The 27,842-nt window shown below is 48.8% G+C and overlaps 1 protein-coding gene across 6 annotated transcripts; it reads left to right on the top strand.

The window, feature by feature from the left end:
- The first annotated feature begins 1,020 nt into the window (after positions 1-1,020).
- RDH13 (retinol dehydrogenase 13) lies at positions 1,021-27,825 on the top strand. Of its 6 annotated transcripts, none has more exons than XM_060289657.1 (7): positions 1,021-1,220; positions 3,988-4,106; positions 7,159-7,314; positions 10,164-10,340; positions 11,374-11,586; positions 12,347-12,448; positions 27,667-27,825. In XM_060289657.1, exons 1-7 carry the CDS (start codon positions 1,156-1,158, stop codon positions 27,696-27,698), a joined length of 864 nt encoding a protein of 287 aa, XP_060145640.1. In that variant the 5' UTR covers positions 1,021-1,155; the 3' UTR covers positions 27,699-27,825. The 6 variants fall into 6 exon arrangements, with proteins under 6 accessions (XP_060145640.1, XP_060145637.1, XP_030707208.1 ...); XM_060289654.2 differs by lacking the exon at positions 27,667-27,825 and adding an exon at positions 17,501-23,945; XM_030851348.3 differs by lacking the exon at positions 27,667-27,825 and adding an exon at positions 17,501-23,945 and having other exon boundaries at positions 10,164-10,268.
- The last annotated feature ends 17 nt before the right edge of the window (positions 27,826-27,842 follow it).

The raw sequence follows: 27,842 nt of genomic DNA on the forward strand, positions 1-27,842 counted from the left end.
GGAGCTTTGAGTCTTAACCACTAGACCATCAGGGAAGTCCTCATTCCTTTATATTGAGTACATTATATGAAGTTATTATAAATAACTTATTCCTTTAGCTGTCGATGGACACATCAATTACAAAATTGGGTTGCTTCCAACTTTTGGGTATTATAAGTGGGATGGGTTGAATTGCCTTGCCCCTCTCCCCCCACAAATTCATATGTTGAAATCCTAACCTGCAGTAGACCACAGAATGTGACATTATTCGGAAATAGGGTATTTGCAGATGTAATTAATTAAGATGAGGTCGTTTTGAATTAGGGTGAGCCTCTCCTCAGGCCCAGGAGTCCCGGTCCCTAGCCCTTCCCCCATCAGACCCAGGGGTCCAGACCCCCAGCCTCTCCTCCCTCAGACCCAGGGGTCCAGGCCCCCAGCCCCTCCTCCTTCAGACCGAGTGTATGCCCCCATGTCCTCCTGCCTCAGGACCCAGGAGTTTGGGAACCTCCCAGGCTAGTAGGTCTTGGATTCTGAGCATTGAAATTATCAAATTGTCCCAGAAAGTCTACGAGGAACACACATATTTATGTTCCTTATTTATTTTTATTGCAGTATAGTTGATTTACAATATTATATTAGTTTCAGGTGTACAACATAGTGATTCAAAATTTTTATAGATTATATTCCGTTTACAGTTTTTATAAAATATTGGCTATAGTCCCTGTGCTGTACAGTATATCCTTGTAGCTTATTTTATACATAGTACTTTGTAAGGAACATATTTTTAGAAGAGGAAACATGCTGGTACATTTGAAAGACACAGAGGACCGAAGTCCGGAAGCAGCAGCTGCTGGGTTGGGATCGTGGGGTCCCTCCAGCAGCTGTACGAGTGTGACATTATTGGAACTGCGTGTAGGCCCCGCCCCCGAGACCACGGCCTCGTCCCCGGCTCCGGAAACTACCATGCCCAGCTGCAGCTGCGCTCACGGCCGCTCCCTATAGGTCCTTCTCCCGGAAGTTCCGCCCCGCCCGTTTCCGGAAGCCGAGGGTTCCAGCCCGGCCTGCACTTCCCCACGTGCGTTCCAGGCAGCGCGCTCCTAGGACTGACCCCGGGCGCGGGTCTGCGGGCGGCTGCAGTGGGACCCCTCCCCCCACTCCCACCGGCTCCGGCCCGTAATGAATCGCTACATTCTGCCGCTGTCCGCGCTGGGCACAGCGGTGGGTGGCGCCGTGCTGCTCAAGTAAGTACGTGCGGGTCCCGCAGGCGCGGTAACGGTTGGCCGGTGGGCAAGGACGAGGGAGGGAAAGCCGAGTGGAGATTGCCAACCCTTGGCCCACCCAGGAGTCCTCCAGCTCACCCGTCCAGCAGTGCTCCCAGAGAATGCGGGGGCAAGCTTGGTCCCCGAGAGGGCAGGTCACGGCCCAAGGTCACCCAGAGAAAGGGGCGGATCCGGGCCCTGGTAAACATTTTGGTTTAGTTGCTTCTGGACTTTTAATGGATTAATTCATTCATTCAGCGGACACTTATTGAGCACTTCTCATATGTCAAGTCGTGGCCCAGATGCAAGGAAAGTGTGTACCACCTAAGCTCCCGTTGTCCGAAATGAGAGAAACAAATTAGAATTGTCCAAGTCAGTAAGTGAAAAGATCGTATTGCGTGGTATATAGACATACTGTAGTTCTTTCTTCTCTTTCCTAGGCTAATTCGTTTAATAAAAACAAGACAAAACGGGACTAAGAAGTAAAAACTATTAGGTATAAAATAAGCTGCAAGGATATATTGCACAACCCGTGGAATATAGCAAATATTTTATGTTATAAGTGGAATAGGTTATAAATGGAATATAACCTTTAAAAATTGTAAATCGCTATATTGTACACCTGTACCTTATATAATATTGTATATTAACTATATACTTCAATATAAAAATCCCCCCAAACCAAAAAACAGCTACCAAATATTCTATAGGAGCACCGGTCAGTAGAACTTCCTGTGATCATCGAAATGTTTTACATTTGCCCTGTCCATTATGAGCCATACCGTGCGACTACTTTTTATTTATTTATTTATTTTTGGCTGCTTGGGTCTTCGTTGCTGCGCGTGCACTTTCTCTAGTTGCGGCGAGCGGGGACTACTCTTCGTTGCGGTGCGTGGGCTTCTCATTGCGGTGGTTTCTCTTGTTGCGGAGCACGGACTCTAGGCGTGCAGGCTTCAGTAGTTGTGGCACGCGGGCTCTAGAACACGGGCTCAGTAGCTGTGGCGCACGGGCTTATTTGCTCCGCGGCATGTGGGGTCTTCCCCGACCAGGGCTTGAACCCACGTCCCCTGCATTGGCAGGCGGATTCTTAACCACTGCGCCACTGGAGAAGTCCCTCGGCTGCTGTTATTTTTATTCATGCTGATGCCTTTCAGTTCTGAAAAAGCTTACAAATAAAAAAGGGCCAGCATGGGAAGAATAAAAGAAAACTGAATGCCCTAGGGGGGAAAGTATGACTATTGTTTGTTTTTTTTTTACATTTTATTTTTAAAAACAATTTTATTGGAGTATGGTTGCTTTACTATGTTGTGTTAGTTTAGACTCTTTATTTTTAATTAAATTAAAAAATTAGCCTCAGGGGACTTTCCTGGTGGCGCAGGGGTTAAGAATCCGCCTGCCAATGCAGGAGACACGGGTTCGAGCCCTGGTCCGGGAAGATCCCACATGCCGCGGAGCAGCTAAGCCAGTGCACCACAACTACTGAGCCTGTGCTCCAGAGCCCACAAGCCACAACTACTGAGCCTGTGTGCCACAACTACTGAAGCCCGGGTGCCTAGAGCCTATGCTCTGCAACAAGAGAAGCCACTGCAATGAGAAGCCCGTGCACCGCAACGAAGAGTAGCCCCGGCTCGCCGCAACTAGAGAAAGCCCTTGCGCAGCAACGAAGACCCAATGCAGCCAAAAATAAATATAAAAAGTAAATTAATTAATTAAAAAAAAGAAAAATAATAGCCTCTGGTGGCTGGTGGCTACCGTGTTGTACGTTGCCCTTCTTTTGTGTGGAGAGAATATTGTTTATTTGGCCATTTCCCTGTTGGTGACATTTGGTTGTTTCCAGTATTTAGCCTCTGGAATGTGGGCATAGTAGCAGAATAAGGGCCCCCAACGATGTGCATGTCCTAATTCCCAGAACTCGTCAAAAGGGACTTTTCAGATGTCACTTTGTTAAGGGCCTTGAGATGGGAGATGATCTGGGTTATCCAGGTGGCCCAACATCATCACAACGGTCCTTATAAGAGGGAGGCAGAAGCATCAGAGTCAGGGGCTTGAAGATGCTGTGCCGCTGACTTTGAAGGTGAAGGAAGGGGCCACGAGCCAAGGGATGCAGGCGGCCCCTAGAAACTGGAAAAGGTATGGGGACGATTCTCAGTTCTCCCTCGAGCCTCCAGAAGGCACACAGCTCTGCCGACACCTCGATTTTAGCCCACTGAGACCCGTTTCAGACTCTGACCTGCAGACTGTAGGAAATACCATTGCATGTTTTTTTTGCGGTACGCGGGCCTCTCACTGCTGTGGCCTCTCCCGTTGCGGAGCACAGGCTCCCGGATGCTCAGGCTCAGCGGCCATGGCTCACGGGCCCAGCCGCTCCGCTCATGTGGGATCTTCCCGGACCGGGGCACGAACCCGTGTCCCCTGCATCGGCAGGCAGACTCTCAACCACTGCGCCACCAGGGAAGCCCCGTTGCATGGTTTTAACCCAGTGAGCTTGTGGTGGTCTGTTAGAGCAGCCACAGGGGGTCTTTCTAAAATGACGATTGTCTCGCTGTGCACGCTCCCCGCAGCAGACCATACTGAGTCCTTTACCTGTACCACGACACCGGTCCCGTGGAGTTATGCGATGTCGCTTCCATCTTTCCGTTGGGGGAACACAAGCTCAGAGAGGTCATTTCCCTGAGATCACAACAGTCAGGGACACCTGTGGTGAGAGAGGACAGACAGACCGAACTGACCTGCCGTTTTTTATCTCCAGGGACTTTGTCGCCGGCGGGGCTTGTCCCAGCAAGACCACCATTCCCGGGAAGACCGTCATTGTGACCGGCGCCAACACGGGCATCGGGAAACAGACGGCCTTGGAGCTGGCCAGAAGAGGTGAAGTCCCAGTGGGCACCTGCTTCTCTGCCTGGGGCTCGGACGCGAGATCTGGCCCACAAGCCACAACTACTGAGCCTGTGGTAGTTTGATTTGATTGATAGTTTGATTTGATAGTTTGGTTTGATTTCCCGGGGGATGTTAAGGCATCTGATTCTTTTGGTTGCAAGTGGCAGAAACAAACTCACACCGGCTTAAGCCCGAAAGGCTTGTGTCTCTGGAAGAGGGAAGGGCAGGTTCAGGGTCTCAGAGGAGGCCGTGGGCGCTCAGCAGTTATTGGTTTGGGTTTTTCTCTTTGCATCGGCTGTGCTCTTTCCTGCGGTAGTTGGACTCAGTCCTAATGGCTGGGTCGGGGCCTAGGTCAGAGGTTGGGGGTCAGGCTCTCCCAAGCTTACTGGTCAGGCGTTTTGTAGAAAGAACACGCTTCTTTTGGGTCAGATTTGGGTCTGTTTGACGTTTCTCTCACGGTCAGACTGGGCTTATGGAGAAGTCCCTTCTCAGCACATGCAGATGTCTTTTGAACTTGGAATCAGTGGGGTTTCCTGTGGGTTCAGGTACGAGAAAGGGAGGAGTTAAGGTTTTGTTTGAACAGCTGGAAGACCAAAGCTGCCTTGGCTGGGACGGGGAGGCCAGGGCAGGGCAGGGGTGAGGGCTGGGGAGACTGGAAACTCTCCTTGGGCTGGTCGAGTCGAGGTGACCAGTGAATGGGTCCCTGACGGACTGACCAGGCCTGAGCTGCCTGTTCACCCCTGAGGTGAGAGTGGTGGGGGTCCATGAGGGCAGCCCCCCTGCCCCCCACACCACATGGGGTTTCCCCAAGGGAGGGACAGGCGCTCCTTTCAGGAAAAAGCGAGAAGGGAGGGACTTCCCTGGCGACGCAGTGGTTAGGAATCCGCCTGCCAACGCAGGGGACGTGGGTTCGAGTCCTGGTCCGGGAAGATCCCATGTGCCGCGGAGCCACTAAGCCCGTGCGCCACAACTACTGCGCCTGCGCACCACAACTGCTGAAGCCCACGCACCTAGTGCCCGTGCTCCGCAACAAGAGAGGCCACCACAATGAGAAGCCCGTGCACCGCAGCAAAGAGTAGCCCCTGCTTGCCGCAGTTAGAGAAAGCTCATGCGCAGCAACGAAGACCCAACGCAGCCAAACATAAATAAATAGACAAATTGAAAAAAAAGAAATTAAAAAAATGAAAACAAAAAATAAGACAGCTAATTTATTTAAAGAAAAAGAAAAGTGAGAAGGGAAATTGGGCCAACACACCCACTGTGGTCCCTTGAGAGCCAGGCTGCCACTGGGAGGACAGACAGATCCAGGACTTGATGAGTCCATTCTGGACTGTGTGATGGGGGGGGGCCAGATGTGTAGGAGGCAGCTGGCCCAGCTGTGGAGGATGAGCCCTGTGGACCCACGCGGCATCCTTGCTGCCCGTCCTCCTCTCAATCCCTGTTTCTTCTCACTTTTCTAATTTGAAAACAAAAGTTTAAAAAAATCAAATTTTTTCCTTTTTTTTTTTTTAAATTTTGGCTGTGCCGCCCCGGCATGCGGGAACTTAGTTCCCCGACCAGGGATGGAACCTGTGCCCCCTACAGTGGGAGCACGGAGCCTTAACCCGCCGGACTGCCAGGAAGTCCCCCAAAAGTTTTCTTTTTAAAGGCTGTATTAAGATTTAATTCACACATTTAAAGTGTACACTTCCATGATTTTTAGTACATTCACAGAACTGTACACCCGTCACTGGTCTCCATTTTAGAACATTTTTCATCACCCCAAAACGAAACCTGGCTCCTCTAAGCCATCATCCCCTAATTTCCCTTCCCCGCCAAAGCTAGGAAACCACTCATCTTCCTTCTGTGGATTTGCCTCTTCTGGACATTTCAGATAAATGAATCATGCACTCTGTGTCCTTTTGTGTCTGGCTTTCACTGACATCACGTTTGTGAGGTTCGTCCATGGTGTAGATAGGTTGGAATTTCCTTCCTTTTCATGGCTAATATTCCACTGATGGACAAACCACATGTCACTTATTCATTCATCCCTTAACAAATTTTTTTTTAAATTTTATATTGGACTATAGTTGCTTTACAATGTTGTGTTAGTTTCAGGTGTACAGCAAAGTGATTCAGTTATTCATATACACGTATCTGTTCTTTTTCAAGTTCTGTTCTCATTTAGGTTGTTACAGAATGTTGAGCAGAGTTCCCTGTGCTGTACAGTAGGTCCTTGTTGGTTGTTTATTTTATGTATAGTAGTGTGCACATGTCAGTCCCAAGCTCCCAGTTTATCCCTCCCACCAATATTCATTTATCCCTTGATGGGCATTTGGGTTGTTTCCATCTCTGGCTGTTCTGCACAGTGCTGCTGTGCACATGTGAGTTCACATTTTTGTGTGGACTGATGTTTTCATTTATCTTGGGTATCTATACTTAGGAGTGGATCTTTTTTTTTTTAATTTTTAAAAAATTTTTATTGGAGTATAGTTGATTTACAGTGTTGTTTCAGGTGTACAGCAAAGTGAATCAGTTATACGTATACATATATCCACTCTTTTTTTTTTTTAGATTCTTTTCCCATATAGGTCATTACAGAGTATCGAGTAGAGCGCCCTGTGCTATACAGCAGGTTCTTATTAGTTACCTGTTTTATGTATAATAGTGTGTATATGTCAATCCCAGTCTCCCAATTTATCCCCCCATCCCCTGGTAACCATAAGTTTGTTTTCTACGTACTGACTCTACTTCTGTTCTGTACCTTACTTCATTTGTACGCTTTTTTTAGATTCCACATATAAGTGATATCACCTGATATTTGTCTTTCTCCGTCTGACTTACTTCCCTCAGTATGACGATCTCTAGGTCCATCCATGTTGCTGCAGGTGGCATTATTTTGTTCTTTTTTATGGCCGAGTAGTATTCCATTGTATATATGTACCACATCTTCTTTATCCATTCCTCTGCTGATGGACGTTTAGGTTGCTTCAGGAGTGGAAGTTTTTTTAAAAATTTCATTTAAAAGTTTTTTTTTTTTTTTTTTTTGGTCTGGCTCTTCCAGGAGGTACCATCATTCTGGCCTGTCGAGACTTGGAGAAGTGTGAGGCAGCAGCCAAGGAGATTCGAGGGGAGACCCTTAATCACCGCGTCAACGCCCGGCACCTGGACTTGGCCTCCCTTAAGTCCATACGAGAGTTTGCAGCGAAGATCATTGAAGGTAAGAGGGATGATACTGGCCTTGTGGGGCGAGGACTTGGGCGGCCAGGCTGTGAGGAGGGAATTATACCAGGCAGGTCCTAGAGCCAGGTATTGGTTGCCACCTGTTTTCGTTCAGCCTTTGGGTAAAGATTTTACATTTTTTTCTCTTCTGACATTTTCACATTTACATATTTTTCATTTTTACATGGGGGAAAGAAAATTAAAAGAATAACATTTCACGACATGTGACCATTGTATGGAATTCAGATTTTATTTTATTTTGGCTGTGCCACATTGTGGGATTTTTTTTTTTTTAATAAATTTATTTATTTATTTTTTGCTGCATTGGGTCTTTGTTGCTGCACGTAGACTTTCTCTAGTCGTGGCAAGCGGGGGCTAATCTTCATTGTGGTGCGCTGGCTTCTCATCGTGGTGGCTTCTCTTGCTGTGGAACATGGGCTCTAGGCGTGTGGGCTCAGTAGTTGTGGCATGCGGGCTCAGTAGTTGTGGCACGCGGGCTCAGTAGTTGTGGCTTGTGGGCTCTAGGGTGCAGGCTCAGTAGTTGTGGCGCACGGGCTTAGTTGCTCCACAGTATGTGGGATCTTTCCGGACCAGGAATCGAACCTGTGTCCCCTGCATTGGCAGGCGGATGCCCAACCACTGCACCACCAGGGAAGTCCTGGGATTTCTTTTTTTTTAAAAAAAAATTAATTAATTATTATTATTATTATTTTTGGCTGTGTTGGGTCTTTGTTGCTGCGCGCAGGCTGTCTCTAGTTGTGGCAAGCGGGGGCTTCTCTTTGTTGCAGTGCTCGGGCTTCTCATTGCGGTGGCTTCTGTTATTGTGGAGCACGGGCTCTAGGCACACGGGCTTCAGTAGTTGTGGTGTGTGGGCTCAGTAGTTGTGGCTCGTGGGCTTTAGAGCGTAGGCTCTAGAGTACAGGCTCAGTAGCTGTAGCACACAGGCTTAGTTGCTCTGCAGCATGTGGGATCTTCCCGGACCAGGGCTCGAACCCGCATCCCCTGCATTGGTAGGCGGATTCTTAACCACTGCGCCACCAGGGAAGCCCCAGCTTGTGGAATCTCAGTTCCTGGACCAGGGATGGAACTGGCGCCCTTGGCAGTGAAAGCGCAGAGCCCTAACCACTGGACCGCCGGGGAGTTCCCAGAATTCAGATTTTAGTTTCCATAAAGTTTTATTGGCATGCAGCCATGCCCATTGGTTTATGTATTATCTGTGGCTGCTTTGGTCCTGGGAGGGCAGAGTTTAGTAGAGACAGACCATATTGCCTGCAAAGCCAGAAGTATATACTACCTGGTCCTTTACAGAAGAAGTTAACTGACTGCTGTCTAGGAAAACTAAGTCCTACGTGTGCTTGGATCCTACAAGAAGCAGAGGCCAAGGAGGGAGGAAGAGTTAGGTGGAGAAGGGCACAAACACTGATTCAGCCAACATTTCCGGAGGCTCTCTGACTCTTGGGTGACGCAGGTGACACAGACGTGAGTCAGATTCAGGCTCTGCTTCCGAGGAGCGCCCGGGCCGCTGGGGGACGTGGCTGTGACAATAGGTAACTAAGTGTTAGTGCAGAGCGTCTGGAGCTCCCACATTCTTTCCTGGGTGTTTCTTTTTGCAAATCCAGGGATCAGGCTGGCATTTCTCTGCACTTCCGTCACGTTGATGCCTGACTCACTCCTTTTGCTCCCCACCACATGGTCTCAGAACCACTTAAGAATTTATTTTTTTTCAAACAGGAATAACATTTGCAGGGTTAAACGTTCAGAAAGTGCAAATGGGGATACAGCAAAACATCTTCCCGCCATGCCTGCCATTAGCTCCCAGCATGCCGTCCTCAGATGTGTTCAGTGCTCTACCTCTTGTGTGTCCTCCTGGGGACCATTTATGCATTTATAAAGCAAACGGGGAAACACTTCCCCTTGGCTTTTTTGTACAAAGCGGAGCCTGTTACATACCTGGTGCTGCCCCTTGTTTTTTCTCCCCGGTTCTATCTTGGAGATCATTACAGGCAGAACTTTTCCCTTCTATTCTTGTGGCTAGCTTGTGTTTTTTGGGGGTTTTTTGGTCTTTTTTTTGGCCACTGCATGGCATGTGGGATCTTAGTTCCCTGACCAGGGATGGAACCTGTGCCCCCTGCAGCAGAAGCATGGAGTCCTGACCCCTGGACTGCCAGGGTATTCCTGTGTGTGTATTTTTAAAATTTTTATTGAAATACAGTTGATTTACAGTGTTTTTGTAGTTTCAGGTGTACAGCAAAGTGATTCAGTTATATACACATACGCTCACACACACACACACAAATTCTTTTTTAGATCCTTTTCCATTATAGGTTAGTACAAGATATTGAATATAGTTCCCTGTGCTAAACAATAGGTAGGTCCTTGTTGGTTATCTATTTTATATATAATGATGTGTATATTTTAATCCCCAGCTCCTAATTTATCCCTCCCCCGCTTCTCCTTTGGTAACCATAAGTTTGTTTTCTATGCCTGTGAGTCTATTTCTGCTTTGTAAATAAGGTCATTTGTATCATTTTTTTAGATTCCACATGTGATATCATATGGTATTTGTCTTTTTCTTTCTGACTGACTTCACTTTGTATGATAATCCTCTAGGTCCATCCACGTAGCTGCAAATGGCATTATTTCATTCTTTTTTATGGCTGAGTAATATTCCATTGTATATAGGTACCACATCTTCTTTATTCATTCCTCTGTCAATGGACACTTAGGTTGCAGAAAATACTTGTCAAATAGATAATAACGAAGCTGTTCTACCCAGCAGGTTGTATTATCACCCCATTACAGAAGGGGAAACTGAGTCACACATTTGTCCTCACCCCTGTCTTCCAGAGGAGGAGCGAGTGCACATCCTGATCAATAATGCAGCCGTGATGCGGTGCCCCCACTGGACCACCGAGGACGGCTTTGAGATGCAGCTTGGCGTTAACTACCTGGGTGAGGCTGCAGGCTGTGTGGCATCGGCCTGGGACGTGAGCAGGAGCCCCCATGGGCCAGACACAGCTCTGGGTAGGGTCTTCCTCTCTGCATGTGGCCAGGCGGCCATGAGCAGGGTCACCTGGCAGCTCAGGGAATCGCCTGTTCATCGCTGGACCCTCAGTCCTTCGGACCTTCCATCAGCCTCTTGGCCATTCGTCTCTTTGTCTGTCTGTCCCCCAGTCTCTGTCTGTCCTTCTCTCACTGTGTCAATTTATCTTTTGTCACCCTGAATGCATCTGCAGTCTGTTAGTAAGGGTGATGGACGTTGGGTGGACACCAATCATATAGGATTAAGGCCCACCCTAATGGCCTCATTTTACCTTGATCACCTCTCTAAAGACCCTCTCTCCAAATAAGGTCACATGCTGAGGTACTGGAGGGTAGGGCATATTTTTTTAGGGGGGTTGGGGAGGGTGACACAATTCACCCATAACACATGTGACTACCCTTCACCCCCTTTGGGCTGGGACTCAGTCATGTGACCTGATGGAGCTGCAAGGGAGTCTGGGAAATGTAGTCTTTCACTGGGCAGTCTCATGCATAACCCAAAATTCTATCACTGAAGAAGAAATGGAGAACGGATTTTGGGAGACAGAAGGCATCTCTTCTCTAGCTGACCTCATAGAGGGTTATCACAGGGCTTTGTGACAATTTGTTATTGGGAATGTCTTGTACATTGTAGGTTTTTTTTTTTTTTTTTTTGACATGCCACACGGCTTGTGGGATCTCAGTTCACTGACCAGCGATTGAACCCTGGCTGCAGCAGTGAAAACCCAGAATCCTAACCATTTGGCCACCAGGGAACTCCCACATTGTAGGATTTTTAGCAGCATCCCTGGCCTCCACCCACTAGGTGGCAGTAGCACTCCCTCTACTGTCCACAATTGTGATGATCAAAATTGTCTCTAGGTGGTGCCAGATGCCTGCTGGTGGGGGGCGCAAAGTTGGACCCTGTTGAGAAAAATGGGTTATGGGAGGATGAAATAAGGTGATGTTCTCAGTATGGTCCTATGCACGGGACAAGAACTCAGTGAAAGTTATCTTTTCGTTTTCCATCATCCAGGTCACTTCCTTTTGACGAACTTGCTGCTGGACAAGCTGAAAGCCTCTGCTCCTTCGCGCATCATCAACCTCTCGTCCTTGGCCCACGTTGCTGGGCACATAGACTTCGAGGACTTGAACTGGGAGAAGAGGAAGTATGACACTAAGGCAGCCTACTGCCAGAGCAAGCTGGCCGTTGTCCTCTTCACCAAGGAGCTGAGCCGGCGGCTGCAAGGTGTGTGTGTGGCGAGCCTCGCTGGTCTCCCCTTTCCTTTAGCTCCGAGCCTGAAACAGTCCTGCTGTGACTCTGGGTGGACAGGAGGTCAAGCATTGACTCCAGGACCGAGTAGGCAAACATATGCCATGCTCACCACCACGCTCCCCGCTGGTGCCTGAAGCAGACATCACTAACCAATCACAGCATCCTTCTCTGCTCATCCCGGACAGGCACCTGAGCCTTTGGTGCTCTAGACCAGTGAAGCTTCGGCAATACCTGGAGACATGTTCGCTGTCAGTTTGCGGAGCAGGGGCAGGTTGGGTGATGTTCCTGGCATCTGGTCGGCAGAGGCCAGCGATGCTGCTCAGCTTCCTACAAGGCACAGGATAAAGAATCATCTGACCTCAGTGTCCATAGTGCTGCAGTTGAAAAGTCTGCCCTTTGCCTTTGCTTCTCAAAGAGGCAGTAGACCAGCAGTGTCAGCTCACCTGGGTGTTTGTCATAATTGCAGCGTCTCAGACCCCACCCTGACCCACTGCTTCAGACTCTGTGGGGTGGAGCCTGGCGGTCTGGGCTTCTCAAGCCCTGCAAGTGATTTTTACACACTCAGGTTCAGAGGCTCTGCCCTGGGCAGCCATGAGACAGAGCTGCGTTGCAAGTGAAACTGGGGATGTGGAGGTTTCAGAGCAAGAGGGCGACATGGATTCAGGGGGAGCCCCCTGGGATGGTTGGGGTGAACCTGACGTCTGCCTGCCTCACTTTTTCCTTCTCTCCCCAGGCACGGGTGTGACTGTCAATGCCTTGCACCCTGGCGTGGCCAGGACAGAGCTGGGCAGACACACGGGCATGCACAGCTCCGCCTTCTCCAGCTTCACGCTCGGTAAGTCCCCTCCCAGTTTGGGGTCCCTTAACTGAACCCCTGTCCTCCTAGCTTGGGGCTCAGGACCCTCCCTCAGTGTATTAGGGTCTTCCTGAGAAACAGAACCAATAGGATGTACATAGATATTTAGAGAGATTTATTAGGGGGGGATTGGCTCATGCATCTGTGGGGCCTGAGAAGTCCCAGGATCTGATCTGTATGCCAGAGGCCCAGGAAGGCTGACGCTGTAGTTGCAGTCCAAACCCAAAGGCCTGAGGACCAGGGGAACCGATGGCTTAAGTCCCAGTCCAAGTTGAAGGCCAGGAGCGCCAGTGTCTGAGGCCAGGAGGAAATGGATGTCCCTGCTCAAGGAGAGAGAGAGAATTCGTCCTTTCTCCACCTTTTTGTTCTGTTTTCACCCCCAACTAACTGCATGGTGCCCACCCACATTGGTGAGGGTGGATTTTACATAGTCTGTTGATTCAAATGCTAATCTCTTCACACCCTCACAGACACCCCAGAAATAATCTGTTACCTGCTCTCTGGACATCCCTTAGCCCTGTCAAGTTCACACATAAAATTAACATCACACTCAGAGACTATCTCGGGGGCTTTGCTCTGCCCCCTGCCCTGTATCTTCCCTGGTACTGAGTCACTTTCATATGTCTGCCCAGCCTGCCAGCCTCAGAATAGCCCCGGGAAACAGGCCAGAGCCTGTTTGATGAGACTGTTTCAGAGGTGGAGGTCATGGAGCTGACTTTCTGGAGTCCGGCCATGCTTGGGCTAACTCCAGTTTCATCCCAAACTAGCTGGGCCACCCAGCAAAGTGACTTCTTGCCGAAACTCCCTTTCCTTATCTGCAAAATGAGGGTCATAATAGTACCTGCCTCAGTGGGGAGGATTAGATGAGACCTCCCTAAAAGAGCCAGCACAATTCCTGGCCGAATAAATAATTAGAGCTTTATAACTGGTGTTTATAATCCTGAAAAACATTTAGTTGGTGGGGGCTAGGTATCAGGGACCTTAAGCTGAAGCTGGCACTGGAGACACTCAATACACAGAAGCTACTTTAAAGAAAGATCAGGTGGGATGAGGACTTGGGGCTGACATAGAGGAGGGGGACCTTCTGTTTGCCTGGGAAAAGCCAGGGGGGCTTCCTGGAGGAGGCAGCTTTCAAGCTGGTCCCTGCATCTGGAATTATTTGTCTGGGCAGTGCCAGGGAAGGGAGCTCCTGGTGTTGGGAAACAGAGGGGTAAAGGCCTGGAGGAGAGCTCTGTGGGACTCCAGGGAAACTTCTGGCCTTTGTGGGCCCTGAGACACCTGGGGTGATGCTGGGCTTTCTGTATCTTCCTCTCTGGACTGAACTCTCTGGGCCGATGCAGGGCCCATCTTCTGGCTGCTGGTCAAGAGCCCCCAGCTGGCGGCCCAGCCCAGCACCTACCTGGCTGTGGCGGAGGAGTTGGAGGGCGTTACTGGAAAGTACTTTGAGGGACTCAAAGAGAAGGCTCCGGCCCCGGAAGCTGAGGATGAGGAGGTAGCCGGGAGGCTTTGGGCTGAAAGTGCCCGCCTTGTGGGCTTGGAGATGTCCTATGGATCCTCTGAGAGGGGACAGCGCCTCCCCAAGTAACTTCTTGGAGCAGGTATGAAAGCCACCAGGGAGGCAGTCACCAAGGTGGAACAGCAACCAACCAAAGCTGGCGGCCATGCCCGAAGCACCCTCTAGGTGGCAGTATTGGCCAAGGAATGCTGGCTGCCACGGCCACTGCACCCTCTAGGTAGCAGTCTTGGCCAAAGAATGCTGGCTGCCATGCCTGCAGCGTCCTCTAGGTGGCAGTATTGCCCCTTTTCTGGCCACAGTGGATTGGACAGCAGGTGAGCACTTGACCCAGGGGCTGGCTGGTACAGTGTGCCCTGCTGCCAACAGGTGAGCTGGGCCATCAGATGCCTCCCTTGGGAATCCAAACCAGGAATTTTGGGGTGTGGCATCAGCTCCCTCTGGTGTGGGCCGTGTGGGGGACTGGATGGCCATGGGCAAGTTGTCTGGCTGATGCTTGAGTTCATGGTCCCCCGTTGGACCTTGCACACCTCCAGTCTCCTCTCTGAGCCTTGGTTTCTCCAGCTGTAAACTGTGCGGAATAACCTGACTACCTCATTGGATGGCCGTGAGTTATCGCTGGGCTTGGAGAATGGCCGCTGCATATTCCTTGCCGTTGGACGTTTACTGAGGACCTTCTGTGTGCCAGACGCTGGCAAGGCGCTGGGGATGCCCTCCAGGAACAGACCGACTCAGACCTGGCCTTGTTATCGCCGCGTCACGCTGGGGACAGCATGGTGCGGAGGAACCACTGCGGAAACAGGATGCCTGGGATCACGACCTTCCCTCCCATCCCCACTCGCCAGCTGCCATGCTGTGGGCGGCCCTTGGAGGGACCCGAAGTGGGCCTCTCTGGGCTGAACGCAAGGAGCGAACAGTTCTGAGAGAAAGACAGATACCATATGATATCATCGTATGTGGAATCTAATTAAAAAATGATACAAACGAACTTATTTACAGAACAGAAACAGACTTACAGATATCAGAAAACAGACTTACGGTTCCCAGAGGGGAAACGTGTGTGTGATGGGGAGGGATAAATCAGGAGGTTGGGATTGACATACACACACTACTATATAAGATAGCTAACCAACCAGGACCTGCGGTGTGGCACAGGGAACTCTACTCAGTATTCTGTGATAACCTATATGAGAAAATCTGACAAAGAATGAATACGTGTGTATGTATAACTGAATCACTTTGCTCTACACCTGAAACCAACACAACATTGTAAATCAAGTATACTCAAATAAAAGTAAAAAAAAAAAAAAAGAGTGAACAGGTATGGTTCCTTCTGGAGGCTCCCAGGGAGAACCTGTTTCCTTACGTTTTTCCAGCTTCTAGAGGCGCCTGCACTTCTTGGCCTGTGGCCCCTTCATCTGCAGAGCAGACAATGGCAGGCCAGGTCCTTCTCACGCTGCCGTCTCTCTGTTTCTCCCGCTTCTGCCTCCATCTCCTGTTTTTAAGAACTCTTGTGATATCACTTGGCCCATCCGGATAATCCAGGATCATCTTCCTCCTTTAAAGTCAGCTGATTAGCAACTTTAATCCCATCATCCACCTTAATCCCCCCTTTGCCTTGTAAAGTAACAGGGTTCTGGGGACTAGGATGTGGACACGTTTGGGAGGGCCCTCTTTTCTGCCTACCGCTCTGTCCCTTTCAAAATCTGCTTCCTTAGCACCCCCAGTGTACTTCCCATGCGTTCCCTTCTGCTCAAATAAAGAGGAATAAGCTTCAGGGACTTCCCTGGCAGTCCAGGGGTTAGGACTCTGCGCTTCCACTGCAGGGGGCATGGGTTCGATCCCTGGTCAGGGAACTAAGATCCCACATGCCACATGGCGAGGCCAAAAGAAATTTAAAAAAAAAAAAAAAAAAAAAAAAGGAGTCAGCTTCACTAGTGTGGCTTGCAAGCAAATCGACTGGGAAGAACAGATTTTTAAAATCACAAACTCCCTACCCGCTAAAAAAGAAGAAAAACACTTGGGAGTGTGTTAGCAAGAAGAGGAGCTGGAATTCAAAGTCTGATTCTAGAACCCACTTTCTTTTTGGGGGGAGCGTTAGAGGCCTAAATGCCCAGGAGAACAGCTAATCACAGGGAGATTTGTCTATTACGTAGGTGTGAGCAACACACCTCAGGGCTAATGCTAACCACAAACCTTCACAACCAATATCTGCTTCCTTTCTGAAACGGAAACCCCAAGGATCACAAATGTTAACTCACACATCAACCTAATCGCCGCCTACTTCTCTGAAGGCTTTGAGGTGATTCACAAACCTAGCTACGACCTTCAGACTGATGAAAGATGATAGAAACCAATCTCAAACAAAACAATGCAAAACAAAACCCAGAGCCACAGAAGCCCAGAGAGGAGATGGTGCAAAGTAATAAACAGACCCGGGAATGCAACGTGAAAGGACAATGCTTCAGGGGGTGGGTTCTTCACAAAGGGAAACCAAGTCAGGGTCAAATCCTCACACCTCACTCTGGGGCTTGGGAATTCTGTCAGGATGCCTTGGGCTGCTGATGACAGGACATACTCAGAGGATGTAAGCCGAGCTGACTTTCACCCCAGGCAAAAGCAGGAAGGAACACTATTTCACAGAAGTAGAAGCCCAGGGGTGTGGCAGGCTTTGAGTTCAGTGACATCATCAAGATTCCTACTGCAAGATGACGGTCTGACAGTTACCAGTGCAACGTCATTCCAAGGCTGGGTGTTTGTAACAGGTTGAATGGTGGGGTGCCTCCCCCTAAAAGATACGTCCAAGTCCTAACTCCAAATACCTGTGAACGGGAGCCAATTTGGAAAAAGTTGCTTTGCCGATGTAATTGGGGATCTCGAGGTGAGATTGTCCTAGATTATCTGGGTGGACCCTAAATCCAACAAGTGTCCTTAGAAGACAGAGCAGAGGAAGAAGCAATGAGGGGATTGAGGGCAGAGACGGATGATGGAGCCTCAAATCGAGGAATGGCTGGACCCCCCAGCAGCTGCAAAGGGCAAGGAACAGAATCTCCCCCAGAGCTGCTGGAGGGTGTGTTCCCCACCCCGCCCAGCCCCGCCACCTTGACTTTGGACTTCCAGCCTCTGGAAGTGTGAGAGAATACATTTATGTGTTCTGAGTCACCAAGGTGATGGTGTTTGTTACAGCAGCCGGAGGAAGAAACTAGTGCAGTCTCTTTGGGGGGTGGGTCACGAGATGACTGTCAGAGCCAATCTGGGCCACTTGTTTTCTTGTTTTTTGCCCAGTGACGGGGAGAGAAGCATTTCTCTTTTATTTGTCAAATTGGGCTGAGGTCATGCGCTCATCTTAGAACCCACAAAAGCCCCCCAGGGAAAGGCAGAAGGTAACGGACTTCAAGCAGGGTTTCCCAACACCAGCGCTGCTAACACTTGGGGCCGGATAATTCTTTGCTGTGGGGCAGGGGTCTGTCCTGTGCGCTGTAAGATGTCGAGCAGCAGTCCTGGTCTCTACCCACCAGATGCCAGTAGCCCCCACCGGCCGGGTGAGACCCCCAGAACTGTCTGCAGACATTGCCACACGTCCCCGAGGAGGGAAACTCGCCTTCGGTCGAGAACCACGGATGGAGGCGGATCTGGGTATGTTTGTGGGTCTGTGAGCGAGCCGAGGGTGGGGTCAGGTGGAGCTAGTCTCCAGCACACGGGGGCCTCGCTTATTCTCACCTGGGCTTCATTGGGGTGGAGTGCAGCTGACAGGCAAGGTGCTGGGAAACAGGTCGTAATGGAAACAGTACAGGTGACTGACTCAGGGCAGCCTATCTCCTATGGAAGACATGTCACGAAATCCAGAGGTCCTCCTGAAGCTGCAGGGCAGGCGCTGCTGAAAATCCGGCGAGGGGTCTTCTTATCACAGTGGCAGAGCTTCCAAGGAAATGAAGTAAGCATTCTTGGAACCCACCTGAGACCTGGGATTGGGTCATTGGTGTGGACGAACCTGAAGATCTTGAGCTGCTCAGTTTCCCTGAGAACACCCCCGTTGCTGGAGACCAGCACCCCTTGAGGGACGGTCGTGGTCCTTCCTCAAGCAGGTGCCTCACAAGATGATGTTCATCGTCTCGAGGTCCGCCTCATCACCTGTGGCGAATCCCAGCTCACACGCTGGTGCATTGCAGGGTCTGGCTGAGATGAACCTGGGGACCATACCTGGGAGTGCATTTCGGGGGAGTTAGACTGGGGATGAAATATGAGACCAGCTGTGGAGAATCCATGGGCAGAGGGTCACTCATCTAGAATGAAGGTTTTATTTAATATTTCAGGCTTTCTGGGTAGCTGGAGACTGTGGCAACTGCATGAGAACGTGTCTCCCACATAGCCTCTAAAGACGGTGCAGCCTTATATTAATGTCCTGATTTCGTTGATTGCACTGTGGTTACGTACGAGAACGTCTTTGCAGGAAAACCCATCAGGATTTAGATGGTGGGGCATCAGGTCTGCAACTTAGTCTCAGACGGTTCAGGTAAAAGTCCTTTGGACTTAAAATTAAAGTATAGCTGATTTACAATATTATATGAGTTTCAGGCGTACAACATAGTGATTCACAATTTTTTAAAAAAAATTATGTATTTTTTGGCTGCATTGGGTCTTTGTCGCTGCGTGCGTGCTTTCTCTAGTTGCGGCAAGCAGGGACTACTCTTCCTTGTGGTGCCTGGGCTTCTCATTGCGGTGGCTTCTCTTGTTGCGGAGCTCGGGCTCTAGGCGCGTGGGCTTCAGTAGTTGTGGCATGTGGGCTCAGTAGTTGTGACTCACTGGCTCTAGAGTACAGGAGTTGTGGCGCATGGGCTTAGTTGCTCCGTGGCATGTGGGATTTTCCCGGACCAGGGCTCCTAACCTGTGTCCCCTGCATTGGCGGGTGGATTCTTAACCATTGCGCCACCACGGAAGTCCTGTGATTCATAATTTTTAAAGGTTATACTCCATTTATAGTTATTATAAAATATTGGCTACATTCCCTGTGTTGTACAATATATAATTTTACCTTATTTATTTTATACATAGTAGTTGTGTGAAAACCACCACCAGAAAGAGAAAGGTGTGAAAATAGTAAAAAAGCATTCAGACACATCAGGGCACTGCCTACTACGGTCTTGGAAACGTGACCCTCCTTTGAGAAAAGAGAATTGAAATTAAAGGGGAGAGGTACCTTTTGTATACCGCATGGTGAAGGGAAAAAGGAGAGAGAAAGAAAAATTAGGATTTTGTAAGAAAAAAAGGAAAAAAAAAAATCAAGGACTTAAAACTCCCCCTATTTGCTAGTCATCTAGTAAAAAGCTGTACTTCACTACCCTGACAGCAGAGGGCACCCTTGTACTAAAAACTTTATGGTAGCAATCACAAGTGTTAAATATATATTTAGGAATACATTGAACAAGAAATGTGCAAATCACCCCAAAGCCACCAGCTCTCTACATAGAAATGCATGGGCACAAATAGGAATTATCAAACACTTCCACCAAAAGAAGCCACCCCCCCACCTCCAAAAATGAGAATCCAAAAATTCAGTTGATATACAACTAAGAGCAGAATTGCTGTCATGTGGTAACAACTTGAGGAACTGCCAGATTGTTTTCCACCCGAGTTCGGAAAAACATTATTCACAACAGCCAAAAAGTGGAAGCAACCCAAGTGCCCATCACCAGATGAATGGTGGTCTATCCATACAATGGAATATTATTCAGTCATAAAAAAGGAATGAGGGCTTCCCTGGTGGCACAGTGGTTGAGAGTCCGCCTGCCGATGCAGGGGACACGGGTTCGTGCCCTGGTCCGGGAAGATCCCACATGCTGCGGAGCAGCTGGGCCCGTGAGCCATGGCCACTGAGCCTGCGCGTCTGGAGCCTGTGCTCTTCAACGGGAGAGGCCACAACAGTGAGAGGCCCGCGTAGCGCAAAAAAAATAAAAAATAAAAAAAAGGAATGAAGCACTGACGCATGCCATAACATAGATAAACCTTGAAAACATTATGCTACGTGGAATTGCCACCTGGAAATATACTTATGGAATGCCTTTTCTGTATTTAAGGAGGGCAAATCCTTGCACTAGGCAAAAGAATCCAGTTTTAAAAAAAAGGTATATGCAGGAGAAAAACTTCAGAATTTAATGAGTGGCCTTAAACTAAATACATCATGGAGCTTAAGATTTTCAGTGAAAGATAGCATCTTTGGGGGGTTTTGCCCTTCACACTCCAGCCCGTAACGTGGAGTGAAGCCAAAGCTGTGACCAGGCTTGGGGATAGTTTTTCCATTTATCTCCCCCGCTTACACACACCATCAAGGACTTCCTCAGGGCAGAATCTCCTTGTTGGTATCTGTTCAATTTACAGATGCAGACTCAGCAATTCCTCCCTCAAAATGTAGCCTATGAATATACATGCATGTGGGAAACATGATGTGTTGATGACATTTGTAAACGCATGTCAATTGCATTTCTTTAATACAGCAAGGCTGGAAACAACGTAAAAGCCAGCAATGCGGGTCATCTTAAGCAAATAATGGCGCATCCAAGAAAAGGAACGTTCTGCAGCTGTTAGGAAGCACCAACACTATTTTGCTGTTATTTTTATTTTATTTTATTTTATTGCTGTTATTTTAAAACACATTGTATGGGAGAAGTGTTCAATGAGGGCATAGTGAAATGTGGGTGGATGGGACTTATGTGCCTGGACCCCGGCCAGCGTGGACACCATAGACCTGCAGCAAGATAGTAGAGAGAGGGACAGGAGATAAACACAGTACCTCACGAGTAGGCACTATTTTCCCCATGTGGCCAGGACCACCCATCATTAACATGTGTCCGAGAGAGCTTAAAATGAGAGTCCTTCCAAGGAGCCCTTTGGGGCTGGAAATTCAGGAGTGGGGTCATCTCCTTAGAGGTGACACACTAGGAGGATATTCCCGGGGTTGGACGGCGTGGCAAGAGAAGGTGTAGGTTGACGGAGAAGATTTGGTGGATCTGATGAAATGGAATTGAGAAGAAGAAAAAGCAGAGGGGGGTGAGTCAGAGAGAGGAGAAAACTTGTCTTGAACCCCCGAAGCTGAGGATGGAAGATTTCGGAAGAGCCTAGGATCACAAGTGCCAGAGAGCGTGGAGAAGCACGGGGAAGCTGACGTGGGGAGAAAAGTTGTGGATTGAACCAAGGGCTGATGACTCCTCCTTGCCAGCCTCCACCGTTGTCGTGACGTCTTCCGCTCCAGGGTCTCCCCAAAGGGAACACGAGCAGTGGCCAGAGCTGTGCACTCGAATGAAGCATTGTGCAGCGGAGAATCTTGGGGTGTGGTTCACAGTTATGAGGGCTCTTCCGCGGTCGGCTGAGGCTCACGAGCTCTTGACTTCCTCTTGAAATCCTTTCTGCTGAACCAGGCATCAACCAGGAAGACCCCCAGGATCACCAGAGACATTGCAGCCGGAGCGAAGCGGACGACGTTCTCTGCATCGTGGTTCCCAGGGGCAGCATCTGGGGACAGAGACAGAGAAATTCCTGATGTGGAAACTTGCCCAGTCTCACATCAGAAACCCCAGACTCTTTTTTTTTTTTGGCCTCACTGCTGGGCATGTGGGATCTTAGTTCCCTGACCAGGGATGGAACCCCGCCCCCTGCATTGGAAGCACGGTGTCTTAATCACTGGACCACCAGGGAAGTCCCCAGAAGCCCCAGACTTTTAAAAAATCGGATTTATTTATTTTTGGCTGAGGCACGCGGCTTGCAGGATCTTAGTTGCCCAACCAGGGATCGAACCCACGCTCTTGGCAGTGAAATTGTGGAGTCCTAACCACTGGATGGCCAGGGAATTCCCAAAAATTGTTTTTAAAAATTGAAGTATAGTTGTACGATATTATATGTTACAGGTGTACAATATAGTGATTCACAATTTTAAAAGATTATACTCCATTTACAGTTATTATAAAATGTTGGCTCTATTCCCCATGTTGTACAATATATCCTTGTGCCTTATACCTAACAGTCTAAACAGAAGCCCCAGATTTGAAAGTCATCATAGTTTTCTACAGCTGCGGTAACAAATTACCACAAACGTAGTGGCTTAGAACAACACTGATGTCTTATGATTCTGGAGGTCAGAAGTCCAAATGGGTCTCACTGGGCTTAAATCAAGGTGTTGGCAGGGCTGCCCTTTGGAGGTTCTGGGAAAGAATCTGTTTTCTTGCCTTTCCCAGCGTCCAGAGGCGGCCTGACCTCGTCTGCTCATGGCCCCTTCCTCCATCTTCACATCTATCAATGACGAGTTGAGTCATTCCTATATCACATCACTCTGACACTGTTTCTTCTACATTCAGAAACCCCTGTGATGCACTCAGCCTGCTGGGTTACTCCAGGGTGGTCTACTTACTTGCAACCTTAAATCAACCATAATTCCTCTCTGTGGTACCGGATTCCCAGGTTCTGGGGAGGAGGGTGTGGACATCTCTGGGGCACAATTACTCTGCCTAGTATCACAATTGTTTTCTCATCCACTCGGTTTGATCATTCTCAGCCAGGTAGCCCTGTTTGAACTGAGAACTCCCGAGTACCAGAATCATGGCATGGCGTTGTTCAGGTTGTTAACTGCATAAGAGCAGTTGGTCAGTGGGTGGATAGGAGTATAACTATTCTGCTCTTCTCTCGCCAGATCACAAGCCCTAGCTGAAGGCAATGGTTGCTTCTAGGACTGATTTTTTTTTGGGCCACGCTGCACGGCTTGTGGGATCTTAGTTCCCCGACCAGGGATCGAACCTGGGCCCTCAGCAGTGAGAGTACAGAGTCCTAACCACTGGACAGCCAAGGAATTCCTTAGGACTGATTTTTTTCTTCCAAGTAATGAAGCAACATTTTAGGGGATAATGACTTGTAGTGGGTTGAACAGTGCCCCTCTCCCCTCCCAAGATGTGTCTGTCCAGAGCCTCAGAATGCGACCTTATTTGGTATTACAGATAAGGGTCTTGAAGATGTAATTAAGGGAAGGATCTTGAGTCCTCCAGTCCTGGATTAGGGTGAGTCCTAAATCCAGTGATGAGCGTGCTTATTAGAGGCAGAAAAGGAGAAAATGGAGGGCAGAGATTGCAGCGATGGAGCTATAAGCCAAGGGAGGCCAAGAGTTGCGTCCACCAGCAGCGGGGATAGAGGCATGGAGTGGATTTTCCTTCAAAGCCTCCAGAAGGAACCAACCCTGATGACCCTTGATTTTGGACTTGGCCTCCAGAACTGTGAGAGAATAGTTTTTTTTATTGTACATTTTTACAATTAAAAATTTTTATTTATTTAAAATATTCCAATTTTTTATTGGGATAAAATACACATAACATACATCTACCATCTTAATCCTTTTTAACGTACAGGTCAGTGGTATTAAAGACAGGCACACTGTTGCGCGACCCTCACCACCATCTATCTCCAGAACTCTTTGCATCTTGCAAAACTGAAACCCTGTATCCATTAAATATTTCCTCATTCCTTTGTCCCCATCCCCTCAGGCCCCAGCACCCACCATTCTATTTTGTGTCTCTGTGATTCTGACCACTCATAGAAGTGGAATTATACAGTGTTTATCTTTCTGTGGCTGGCTTATTTCACTTAGCATAATGTCAATTTCCTGTTCTTTCAAGCAACCAACTTTGTGGTAATTTGTAGGACAGCACTAGGAAACTACTACAGGGCTCTTCAAGTAACTTATCAATACTGTATGGAGGTGAAGGTCTAAAAGGATTATGAGAATTATGATCAACAGCTGGGGCTGCCCCGATTTCCCTCACCTCAGACTAACTTCACCTGGAGCAGGGGATGCCCCAACAATATTACTCACTGTTGCTTTTATTTCTTTTTTTTTTTAAGGTGGAATTTTTTTTTAAGATTTTTTTTTGATGTGGACCATTTTTAAAGTCTTTACTGAATCGGTTACAATGTTGCTTCTTTTTTAAAATAAACTTATTTATTTATGGCTGCGTTGGGTCTTCGTTGCTGCGCGCAGGCTTTCTCTAGTTGCGGTGAGCGGGGGCTACTCTTCATTGCAGTGCGCGGGCTTCTCGTTTTGGTGGCTTCTCTTGTTGCGGGGCATGGGCTCTAGGCGCGCGGGGTTCAGTGGTCGTGGCACGTGAGCTCAGTAGTTCGCAGGCTCAGTAGTTGTGGCACATGGGCTTAGTTGCTCCATGGCATGTGAGATCTTCCCAGACCAGGGCTTGAACCCGTGTCCCCTGCATTGGCAGGTGGATTCTTAACCACTGCACCACCAGCGAAGGCCACATTCCTGTCAGGCATGTGGGAATCTTAGCTCCTGGACCAGGGATCGACCCTGCACCCCCTGCATTGGAAGGCGAAGTCTTAACCACTGGACCACCAGGGAAGTCCCTAAAGGTGGAAGCTTTAATTAATGGAATTAATTTTTTAAAAGCCAGCTTTCGGTTAGTTTTGGGTTTTATGAAGTTTTTTGTTTTTTGGTTTAATACCTTTTTTTTGGCTGAAACTTGTGGGATCTTAGTTTCCTGACCAGGGATGGAACCTGTGTCCCCTGCAGTGGAAGCTTGGAGTCCTAACCACTGGACAGCCAGGGAAGTCCCTCACTGTTGCTCTTTCAGGGCTAAGATCCCCTCCATCTCTGCCCCATGTTTTCAACCCCAGTAGCACTGGGTCTGCAATCCCCATCAGGGACTCTTTGGTCACAGGTCAACAAGCTGACATTTGAAAATGGTCTGCCCCACAGACCCTCATACAATGATGGAAATGTCCTTTATCATTTGAGTTTTACTACTGATTCTCTAGGGCTGTGCTGTCCCATATGGGAGCCGTTAGGCACTCAGTGGCTGCAGGGCACATCACGTGCCTATTGCAACTGAGGAAGTGAATTTTAAGTTTTATTTAATTTTCATTAACTGAAAGCAAAAGAACTGCCTCTAGCTAGCTGCTGCCATAGTCTGGGAGTCCCGGGAGCAGGTGGGAAGCGTGGGGACCCCTCACCTCTCTCTGGGAGCATCAGGACATCACTGGGTTCTGACCAGAGGTAGGGGAAGTTCTTGTGTAGACCGTGGTAGCATCCGTAGGTCCCCGGGTGCATCAGGAATATGGCATTCACAGGAAAGTCGGCCTCAAAAGCCCCAGCTCTGTACTTGGAGCTTAGGTTCTGGGCAAATTCTACTCTTCCATTCCTGGAAAGAACGAGTGTGTCACACCAGGTCTCTGAGTGATACCGCAGACTGAGCTTCTTAGAGGGGGTCTTCTTGGAGGAGGAGCCTCAGTGAGTCGAGAGGGAGGGTTTTCTGTCCACACCTGGGAAGGAAGAGAGGCAAGGTGGTGAGTGGGCGGGCGCCGCCCCCCGCTCCCTCCCGATTTAACCTGAGCACATCTTCCTAACGCCCAGAAAGCATGCTTCCTGTCTTGCTACACCTGTCAGGAGCTTGAGGCCTCTCCAATTCTGTCCTTGTTTCCTCTGTGTCTCTTTTTCTCCCTGATTCATTCAGTCTCCATTACTGTTCCTCTCACCCAGGAGTCCTTACTGTGACTCAAAAGGTCCTACAGGGGGGCTTCCCTGATGGCACAGTGGGTTAAGAATCCGCCTGACAATGCAGGGGACACGGGTTCGAGCCCTGGTCCGGGAAGATCCCACATGCCGCGGAGTAACTAAGCCCATGCGCCACAACTACTGAGCCGGCGCTCTACAGCCACAACTATTGAGCCCGCATGCCACAACTACTGAAGCCCGAGCGCCTAGAGCCCGTGCTCTGCAACAAGAGAAGTCACTGCAATGAGAAGCCCACGCACCGCAATGAAGGGTAGCCCCCGCTCGCCTCAACTAGAGAAAGCCCGTGTGCAGCAACGAAGACCCAATGCAGCCCCCCCAAAAAAAAAAAAACTTGTGGAAAAATAATCTGCCTGCATCCCCCTGTGTGTTGCCATCTTCTCAAAGGCATCCCTGCGCCCCCAGGGTTGCCCAGGCCCAGGTCAGGCACCTAAGGGCTTCAGGAAATTTTTACTGGATACAGGCAGTGAATCTGGACTTCCACTTGCCCTTTTATATCACACACCAACATGGAGGTGACCCAGTCTGGGAAAGGGACTGGGAAGATCATAGGCGGATAACACATCCCTCTGCAGGGAGCTGCCTTTTCTTCTCCCATAGCCTGAGCGAGTCCGTTTAGGGGCCCAGGGAGTTCACAGGGATGGAGAGGGTGTCCGAGCCGTAGATTCCTTACCTGTGACTATGAGCTTCAGTGGTTTACTGGAGCTTTTCCATTTATAGGGGAAAGTCTTGTACGAGCCATACACCTGCAGATCCCACTGTGGGCTGCTGTCACTGGGGAGATGTGGAATCTAAAAGACCATACGTAGATCCTGAATTACAGTTTCTCCTAAAGTCACCACAGGGTATGGCTGGGCAAAGAGTGACAGTGCACCTGGGTACACATCTGAAAATAAGGAGGAACTGGCATTTACCATAAGCCATCAACAACTCTCAAATATTTGATAGAATCTATATATCTAAATGCTCAAAGCAATTCATTTCAGTGTTACATGTAATAACAGGAATATGCTCCTACTATAATTTCCTGACAAATGAAAATGATATATTTTATGGAGGAAGAAGGTCATAAGATACTCACATTTTCATACATGATGTCCAGGATTCATTCAAAAAATTACCTGCTATATGTCTAAATCCATCAAGATGTATACATTAAATATGTAAAAATTTATTTGCATAGCAATTACACCTCAATAAAGCTTGAAAAATTACTTGCTATGCTAGGGGTAAGAAAAGATGTTCCGGACTTCCCTGGTGGCGCAGTGGTTAAGAATCCGCCTGCCAAAGCAGGGGACATGGGTTTGAGCCCCGGTCCGGCAAGATCCCACATGCCGTGGAGCATCTAAGCCCGTGCACCACAACTGCTGAGTCTGCGTGCCACAACTACTGAAGCCCGTGTACCTAGAGCCCATGCTCCGCAACAAGAGAAGCCCGCGCACCGCAATGAAGAGTAGCCCCCACTCACCGCAACTAGAGAAAGCCTGCGTGCAGCAACCCAACACAGCCAAAAATAAAGAAATAAATTAATTTTTTTAAAAAAAAGCCTATATAAGACATCAGATACTCAGGGATTTACATGTTTCTCAGATTAAAGGAGGGTCATTGATCATCCCAAGCAAACTAAAACACTCATTTCTAGTGAGTTGATATTAATGCCCCCATCAGAGATTCTTGGTCAGGACATAAACCTTGGAATGCAGCCATTCAGGAAAAATTTACTCTTAGCTGAACCTTTTCATACCCACTGTTACTACAGAGAATCCAAATCCTAACAAAAGAACTGGTCTTCCAGGCACCTTCCCTGGGCCCACGTTGCTCTCCACCACATTCTCTAGTTCGCTTTAGGTCTGCAACACCATCCCTAGTAGTTTCATATATTAGATTCCGTCTTTTCGAACTACATTTCACCTCATTTTTTTCGGGTGGGTAAAGCTGCCTTCAGTTCTTCGATGGTAGATAAACAAATCATTGTGGAGAGCGTGGCACAAATCTCCCACGTCTCTGTGGCTGTAAGATCACAGCAGGAAACCCACAGAGTAACTCATGCCCAGCGGGGTGATATGGTGGAGGGCTGAGAGGCAAAGCCCTAGTCTTGCACAAGGAGCGGTTCCCCTTTATGTTGAGCAGGGGATGTTGTCACTCCTCGGCAAGGGGTTTAAAGCCCCAGGCTGTCCCCTCCACGGGCGTGTCCTGCTGCGAAGATCTGCTGCCCAGTTGGCTGTGCTGCCTGGTGCGGAGCTGTGGACTTAGGCGCTGCCATGTCCCTGGGGGTCATTTTTCTTCTCGGACTTGGTGAGTGGGGC

This window comes from Globicephala melas, chromosome 19 (assembly GCF_963455315.2).
Source record: "Globicephala melas chromosome 19, mGloMel1.2, whole genome shotgun sequence".
NCBI lineage: Eukaryota > Metazoa > Chordata > Mammalia > Artiodactyla > Delphinidae > Globicephala > Globicephala melas.